Source organism: Microtus pennsylvanicus, chromosome 6 (genome assembly GCF_037038515.1).
Source record: "Microtus pennsylvanicus isolate mMicPen1 chromosome 6, mMicPen1.hap1, whole genome shotgun sequence".
Taxonomy (NCBI): Eukaryota; Metazoa; Chordata; class Mammalia; order Rodentia; family Cricetidae; genus Microtus; species Microtus pennsylvanicus.
The window spans coordinates 51,467,486-51,476,389 of record NC_134584.1 but is presented as its reverse complement, the minus strand read 5'-3'; the positions used below and the strand labels follow the sequence as shown (position 1 = coordinate 51,476,389).

General features: G+C 42.6%; 1 protein-coding gene across 1 annotated transcript; it reads right to left on the bottom strand.

Annotated features, from left to right (window-relative positions):
* Positions 1 to 1,069: 1,069 nt before the first annotated feature.
* LOC142851974 (small ribosomal subunit protein eS6-like) lies at positions 1,070 to 1,800 on the bottom strand. The gene has a single exon (XM_075976232.1). The coding sequence runs from the start codon at positions 1,774 to 1,776 to the stop codon at positions 1,096 to 1,098; it is 681 nt and encodes a 226-aa protein (XP_075832347.1). The 5' UTR covers positions 1,777 to 1,800; the 3' UTR covers positions 1,070 to 1,095.
* Between the last annotated feature and the right edge of the window lie 7,104 nt (positions 1,801 to 8,904).

Genomic DNA, 8,904 nt, shown 5'->3' with positions numbered 1-8,904 from the left:
CCCCAGGCAGCACCGCTCTCTGTATACCTAAGGTTTACATCTAATACCTCAGCATTAAGGATGAACTCCCTTTCCACGTTTGTTTGCATTTTCCTTATCTAAATTCCAAAGTTCGGAGAATGGGACTCACTGCACCTGAGGAGGTGTCACATCTGGACCGCAAATGATTGTCAGTAGCACAGCTTGTTAGGAATGGGAGAGGAGAGGGAGGAAGATATCCTACATCAAGCCGATTAGCTAGGGAGTTCCATGGTTTTCTATTGTAGAATGTCCATTTGTGTGTGTGTGTCTGTTTGTGTGTGTGTGTGAGTGTATGTGAGTCTCTCTATGTGCCTTTCTCTCTGTGTGTCTCTGGGTTTGTGTGTGCTTATAAGTATGTGTGCATGTATCTGTGTCTTTGTGTGTGTCTCTTTCTCTGTGTCTCTGTGTTTCTGTGTCTCTCTCTGTGTGTCTCTGTGTGTGTTCATGTGCCTCTGTGTGTACGAGTTTATATATGTGCATGTATCTGTGTCTGTGTGTGTGTCAAAGGACAATGTTGGGTATCTGTCCTCACCTCCCACTCTGAGGCAGGTCTTTGTTGTTTATATGCCTGATCTACCTGTGAACTTCTGGGGAACCCTGTCTTTTCCTCCCATCTTGCTTTAACAGCACTGGGGATAGAGACATGTGTTGCTCTGATGACTTTTACATGGGTTCTGAAGATTCAGACTTATGGCTTCATGATTACAGGGCAAGGTGGCAGGGCAAGCTCTTACCTACCAGAGAATTTCTCCAGGTGAATATTTCTGAGATATTTTTATGGTGGTCTTCCTTCCTTCCTGTTTTTTAAATTTTATTTATTTATTTATTTTCTGAGACAGGGTTTCTCTGTGTAGTACTCACTTTGTAAACAGGCTGGTCTTGACCTCAGAAATCTGCCTGCCTCTGCTTCCCAAGTGCTGAGATTAAATGTGCGCACCATTATGCCCAGTAGACTTTCTTTTCTTTTCTTTTTTTTCAAGGTCTGATCATTTCTTTGTTACCCCTAAAGACTTATTTTTGACTGGACTCAGAAGTAGAAGCTCTCAGCGAGGACAGCCTTCGCCTCTTGGCAATCTATTCCTGGTGCTTTTCTTTGGCTTCCTTCATTCTCTTGGCCAAAAGTTTAGCATATTCTGCAGCCTCCTCCTTGTTTTTCTTTGTTCGTTGCTTCTTCAGAGCAATATGCCGGCGTTTGTGTTGCAGGACACGTGGAGTCACAAGACGCTGAATCTTGGGTGCCTTGGTCCTGGGCTTCTTACCTTCTTTGTTTAAAGGCTTTCTGACAACGTACTGGTGGACATCATCTTCTTTAGAAAGATTAAAAAGTTTTCGGATTCTGCTAGCTCTTTTAGGTCCCAACTGACTAGGCACAGTAGTATCTGTCAGTCCAGGAATATCCTTCTCTCCTTTTTTTACAATAACCAAGTTGAGAACACTCAGATTGGCATCCACAATGCATCCTCGGACAGATTTGCGCTTCCTCTCTCCAGTTCTCCTTGGTCTATAACAAGAATGCCCCTTACTCAACAGCAGGCGCACTCTGCCATGGGTCAGGACACCTTGTTTCATGGGAAAACCTTGTTTGTCATTGCCGCCACTGATTCGGACCACGTGACCCTTCCACTCTTCACCCAGGGCATCGGCAGCCACTTCCGTGGCCACGCGCTTCTCATAGAAGGTCCGAAGCTTGCATTCATCGCCCACTTCGATGAGTTTCTGGCAGCCGGTGGCTGGGAAGGAGATATTCCATTTCATCTTCGCACAGCTGACGGCCTAGGAGGCGCCACGAAAAAGAGAGTAGTAGACTTTCTTAAGATGGGTTTTCACTGTGTATCTCTGGCAACATAGCTCAGGCTGGATTCAAACCTGTGGAAACCCCTTCTGTTTCAGCCTCCCAAGTCCCGGTATTACATATAAAAACCACCACACTCAGCAGAAACTTAACTGGAAGACATCATTAGATGTTTAGGGAAAGAAAAAAAAATCTCATAATATCACCATCATATTTGGGTAAGAGCAATACTTGAAGATTTACCAGAGTTTACTTTACAATTTAGAAATGAGAACTGTTTGTTGATACTGATTTTATAAATTTATAACAAATTATTTCTTTTGTATTGCAGTTAGAAGGCATTTTTTATTGATTTTTATTGAGCTCTACATTTTTCTAGACTTCCCTCCCTGCCTCTCCCCTCCCTTTCAACTCTTTCCCAAGGTTCCTATGTTCCCAATTTACTCAGGAGATCTTATCTTTTTCTACTTCCCTTGTAGATTAGATCCATGTATGTCTCTCTTAGAGTCCTCATTGTTGTCTGTGTTCTCTGGGATTGTAATTTGTAGGCTGGTTTTCTTTGCTTTGTGTTTAAAAACGCTTATGAGTGACTACACATGATAATTGTCTTTCTGGGTCTAGGTTACCTCACTCAAAGTAATGTTTTCTAACTCCATCCATTTGCCTGCAAATTTTAAGATGTCTTTTTTTCTTTTTTCTTTTTTTGCTGTGTAATACTCCATTGTGTAAATGTACCACATTTTTCTTATCCATTCTTCGATCAAGGGGCATTTATTTAGGTTGTTTCCAGGTTGTGGCTATGACAAACAAAGCTGCTATGAACATAGCTGAGCTCATGTCCTTGTGGCACGGTTGAACATCCTTTGGATAATATACCCAAAAGTGATATTGCTGGGTCTTGAGGAAGATTGTTTCCTAATTTTCTAAGAAATCACCACACTGATATCCAAAGGGTCTGTACCAGCTTGCACTCCCACCAGCAATGCAGGAGTGTTCCCTTTCCCCCACAACCTCTTCAGCATAAGTTGTTATCAGTGTTTTTGATCTTGGCCATTCTTACAGGTGTAAGTTGGATTCTCAGCGTTGTTTTGATTTGCATTTCTCTGATGACTAAGGATGTTGAACATTTCTTTAAGTGTCTTTCAGTCATTTTATATTCCTCTGTTGAGAGTTTTCTGTTTAGGTCTGTACTCATTTTTTTTTTTTTACTGGATTATGTGTTCTTTTGGTGTCCAATTTCTTGAGTTCTTTGTATATTTTGGAGATCAGACCTCTGTCTGATATGGGGTTATTGAAGATCTTTTCTCATTCTGTAGGCTGTCATTTTGTCTTGTTGACCATGTCCTTTGCTTTACAGAAGCTTTTCAGTTTCAGGAGGCCCATTTGTTAATTGTTTCTCTCAGTGTCTGTGTTGTTGGGGTTATATTTAGGAAGTGTTCTCCTGAGAAGGCATCTTAAATCTACACAGACCCCTCACTTTATCGAGGGAGACCCTGAGTGATAAATAGCTGGAGCAGTGTTCATCTGGACTGGGACCCAAGTATTTATTTATTTACCTGGCTTTTTTGAAACAAGATTTCTCTGTGTAGTCCTGGCTGTCCTGGAACTAGCTCAGTAGCCCAGGGTGGCCTTGAACTCACAGAGATCCACCTGCCTCTGCCTCCTGGAGTGCTGGGACTAAAGGCATGTGCCTGGCTCTTCTGTAAGAGACTACTCAAACCCTGAACATGCAATAGGTGAACTCATTCTGTAAGAGGCTGCCCAACGAGAATTGGCTTGGTTTAGAATTTTGCATTAAATCATTTAAAAGTTGCCAGCTGTTTTCTTCTCTTTCATCTGCTGAAATGAGACAGTCAATAGCCCATTTCTTCCCTCAGGGCCCTGGAATGAGAAACTAAAGCCAGGGGCTAATAGTCTCCCAGTCAAAGAAGCACAGTAACCATGCCATTCTAAAGGGGGTTCCCAAAAGACGGAATATATTATCACAATATTACACACTTCTGTCTCTAGACCTGCGTCCTAATAAACAGGAGTTTATATTTATTTAGAGTCAGGGTCTCACTATGTAGCTCTGGCTGTCTTAAAACTCATCATGCAGGGCTGGCTTTGAACTCAGGGATTTACCTGTATTTGTCTCCTGGATTAAAGTCATGAGTTCCCCACCCAGGCTTTTTTTTTTTTTTTTTTTTTTTTTGACAGCAGTGAAGCTATCAGATGGTCTTTGGGGAAGAATTTCTTTATTTTGGGAAAATCACCAGAATGGAGCTTTTAAATTACCCAGGTGTTCAGTAAATATCTCCTTGTCGCTTTGGAGAAAATTGAAGTCTCTGGTAAGCTGATGACTTCGGCATAGAAGTGTATATTGGGTTTATTGGCTGATGTCTGTTGTTGTTTGGTTGGTTTTTGATTTGTTGTTATTGTTTTCAGGATCAGAGAAGAAAAGTATATATATCTGGAATATGGATTTAGGCCCAAATTTTCCTTCCGGAGTAGCTGATTGATATAAGGACAGAAGGGATACGGGAGGGGGGGAGGGAAGAGGAAAGGAGAGAGAAGGAGAAAGAAGGCAGAGGAAGGGAGGGAGAGAGACTGAAATACGGTTGTATAGATCTTACCCTTGTCTGGAGAGGAGGCATGTAAAAGGGATTCAGTAGGAGGCAGGTTGTTAGGATCCTGTGTGGATGGGACCACTGGTATCTTTTATGTGATTTTTATTTAAGACAGGATAATTCAGACCCGAAAAATAATGCATCATCATTGACTTATATGAGCCATGATGAGATTTTCCATTGCCAATTTCTATAATTGCCTTCTGAGGTGAGACATGAAGAATGGACGGTGTCTTTCTTCTGTCTGTCTGTCTGATTCCTCTCTCACCACAGTTCTTAGGGCCAGTGCTCTACAGTGGGGAGCTGTCTGGAGATTGCTGCTGGGGTCTTAAAACAGTTTCTGGCATCCATATTATATTTGTTCTTTTATCCCCAAATCTGTGAGCATGGTTTAATCCCAGCACTCAGGAGGCAGAGGCAAATGGATCTCTGAGTTCGAGGCCACCGTGGTGTACATAGTGAGTTCCAGGAATACCAGGGCCACACACAGAGAGAGACACTGTCTCAAACAAACAACAATAACAAAAATCATACCCAAATCTGCAGCACATTTTTGTCAACCGATCAACCAACCAATCACTTTTTGCGGTTCTGGGGCTCAAACCCAGTTCCTTACATGTTTGGCAAGTGCACTACCATTAACTAGAGCTCAAGCTTTTCACTGCTTTATTCCTGCATTAGCTGCACTTTGAGACTGAAGAGAGAGCTCAAAGTCCAGACTTGGGGGGAAACTAATCGAGCAGAATGACATTCTGGAGAAGCAGTCACCAGATGGACGAGAGTCACCCTCTGGACTCAGTGATAACAAAAGATCACAATGATCAGTGGAATGAGTCATGGCCCCACGGGAGGCCAATCTCGGGGAAAAGCGAGCTTCAAGAGGCTGTAGCACACAGGTGCGGTGCGTAGCTTTTCTAACTTGGCTATTAGAGGAACACGACCTTCGTGTGTTGCTCTGTGCCTCTGTGGTCTGCGGACTACTGTCTACTCCTTCCTTCATTCTCCACTCCACACCTGTTCTTTAGCTGTTGGTTACATATTGGAGCTGGACTAGCAAGCTGCACAGGTACAAGGATGATTAACAGCCTGCCCTGGAGGACAAAACTACAGGAAGTAAAATATTAACAAATTCAATAATTAGAAAGAAAAGGAGAGGAAACAGTCACGGGGAAAAGCATAGGAGATGGAAACACGTGCTTCCATGTGCCTATAAAGAGGAAACAATAGAAGAATAAAAGAAAGAAAACAAGAGATGGGGTGAGGGGGTGGGGTTTCCTGAAGGAAATTTGACAAATGAGGTAACGGCATTTTGAATTTGAGACTTTGGAGAAAGCAAAAGCCTACCACCAGTGACTGGGGCATCAACAAACGGGCATCAAGAGCAAGCAAGGAAACAGTCAACTGTAAGAGTTCTTTCAGGAGCACTTAAATAAACCCCCATTAAAGCAACAACAGAGCAATACATTTAGTATGGTTAAGGATATGTCGCGGAATTACAAAAAAAGCCATGGAAGAACTTACCACTATCTATATAAATTGATGCAATAAAGTAATTTAAAAAGTGACTTAGCATTTAAAAAATCAAGAACGTGATAATATAAATGCCCTATTGCAACTAAGAACACATCCAATTCCAGTCTTAAGGCTGCAGTGACTGCTGTCTAGAGCGCTTTCTTTGTACCAGGTGCCTTTTCCTTTGGAGAGGTTTAAGTATTGATCCTGGGACTTGAACTCAAGGCCTTACATGTGCCAGGCTAGTCATTTTCTCTAAACTGTCTCCCAGCCCTCTTTTCTTATTTTTTGAAGCAGTCTTACTAAATTGCCCAGGCTGACCTTGAACTCACTCCATAGCTGAGGCAGACTTTGAACTAGTGAGCATCTCGCCTCAGCCTCCTGACTATCTGGGATGACAGGCCTACACCATCAGACCAGAAAAAAAAAATTCAGTATGTGAACATGTGGGTGTGAAATGGCTTCATCTTCATGGCAGGCATGGGAAGTAGAATTTTCTTTATCGTATTTCACACAGGAGGAAACTGAGGTGCCCAAAAGTTGAATGATTATTTTAAATCACATGGATGGTCAAGGAGAGAACTGGACCCAAAGCTTCTGAATTCATTATTATTACACTGAGGTTCCTCTGTCGAGGAAGAGAGGAAAAGATTCTGGCAGCAACAGCTTCCCATTGTGAAAAAGAAAGCATATAGGGACCACAGAGTACAAGACGGTTACATGGTTGTGATTCGTCCTGTAAATAAAAGTTGTTCATCCACAGTTGAGTTCATCCCCCACCCCACCCCCCACCCCCGGCTGCCAGAGTATGGGTCATACATTTAAAAGTGTTACCTGTCTTTTGGAGTCATCTCTATGTTCCTCTGTATTAGAGTCATTTATGAGGGGTGGGAGGTCCTGTCCCGTGTGGACAGGCCACTTGTGCTGCTGCAGTGGCCTGTGGCTTCACATCGTGTGTCATTGCTGAGAGGGTTGGAATGGAAGGTCTTTATGAGAATAAGTTACTTTCTCCCTTAGATACTTACCCAACTTCTTTGACATCATATTTTCGTTCTTGTCTGTTACCAAGAATATGTCTACAAATGGCTGTGGAGACTTAAGCAGGTTTCTTGCTGTTAGTGTATCTAAGATCTTGTGTTGTAAATATTAAGAAAGAAGTAAGCTGGGCATGGTAGCGCACGCCTTTGATCCCAGCACTCAGGAGGCAGAGGCAGGCGGATCTCTATGAGTTTGAGGTCAACCTGGTCTACAGAGTGAGTTTCAGGATAGCCAGGGCTGTTATACAGAGAAACCGTATCTTGAACCCTGCCCTCCCAAAAGAAGTATCAAAAATTGCAGGTGATTTTTATGCAGAAGCAAAATTTAAATAAGGAAAGAAAGCCATGTAAATGTTAGCTTAGCATACATTTCTCCATATCTTTTCTTATAAATTACAAAAATGCTACATTCCATTTATTAGATGTCTACTACATGCCAGGAATGATAGTAAACTTGCTAGGTAACTTATGGCTCTTACTCCTGTATATACCTATAAAGTCTGTTTTCTTTACTATTGTCATTTCACAGGTGAAAACATAAAAGCTTGGAGAAGTTGAACAATTTGCCTCAGGTCATATAGTTTGCACGTTGAGGATCCCGGGCTTAACCTAGATCTGTCTGAGTCTAAAGTTCAAGCTGTCAATCATAAGCACACCACTTCCTCCTGGCCTTTCCCCCTGAATAAAGTCTGAGTTACTTTCTCCCCTGATGAGTTCTACGATGAAGTTCTAACTCTGTGGCTACAAATAGCATCGCCGACAGCTGCCTTGGAAATGAATTATTATCACAAATTAAAGCTAGGCGTGGTTTACAGTGTCAGATATGGAGCTCTTTGAAGAGAAGCCTGCCGTGCTGATACACAACAAGGAAGAAAGACAGTAAGGATCTGAAAGTGTTAAATAGAACACCCCTTCAACAAATTTGCATTCATGTTTCATAGATATTTTTCTGGAAAAGGAGCGCTGTATATAGGAAAGAAGGAAACTTTGAAAGTTACCTAAATACCTTCTTCATTCAATCGCAAATCTTCCGGAAATACCCCAGTTTTCCTTTTTTCTGTTGGCTTAATCATGCAAAATGCAACCTTACATGTAAGTGAATCATTCACACTAAAGACTACTTAATAAGACAGACCCTGGGTCCCCAGGGGTAAATTCTGCTATATGTCAGGTTGTAGTGATATTTCCTTTGTGTTTTAACAAATAAAGCTTGCCTGAAGATCAGAGTGCAGAGCTAAGCCACTACAGGCCAGGCAGTGATGGCACACACCTTTAATCCCAGGATTTGGGAGACAAAGGCAGAGGGATCTCTGTGAGTTTAAGGCCACCCTGGACTACACTAGATTGAATCTGTCTAAAAGAGAAACAGAGCTCACACAAAGGTAATCCCAGCATTTAAGATCCTACGTGTTTAATCTCAGCACCAGGGAGGTGGAGTCAGGAGTGATGTGGCTGGGCAGAGAGAGGAACATAAGGACTATAAGGAGACAGGAGCTCCGTGCAGTCTGAGGACAGGATCGTCCCTTCAGTCTGAATTGGTAAGGGTGAAGATCTAAGTAGTGGCTGGCTGTACTGAAAACCTCCGGTTTTCACCCCCTCATATCTAACTCCTGGTTTTATTTATTAAGATCAATTAGAATTTGTACTACATCAGGCTCTGTCATGAGCAGTTTCTTTCACCACCACCCCCTTTGGGACCTTTTCACTCCGTAGCTGAGAACAGCCACAGACTGTTCCTCCTGGAACAGGTCCTCCCTCCTGGGCCTCCAGAGTGCTGGACTGACTCGAGAATTAGAAAGCTTCTTGCAAACAGAGAGGATTATGGAAGCGATGGTAACAAGTAACCACCACAACTGGTCCAAGTCCTGTTCGACAGAAGAATGCTTTTCTAGCAACACAGTTTCACAGGGCAACCTCACCGCAGACCTCTCAC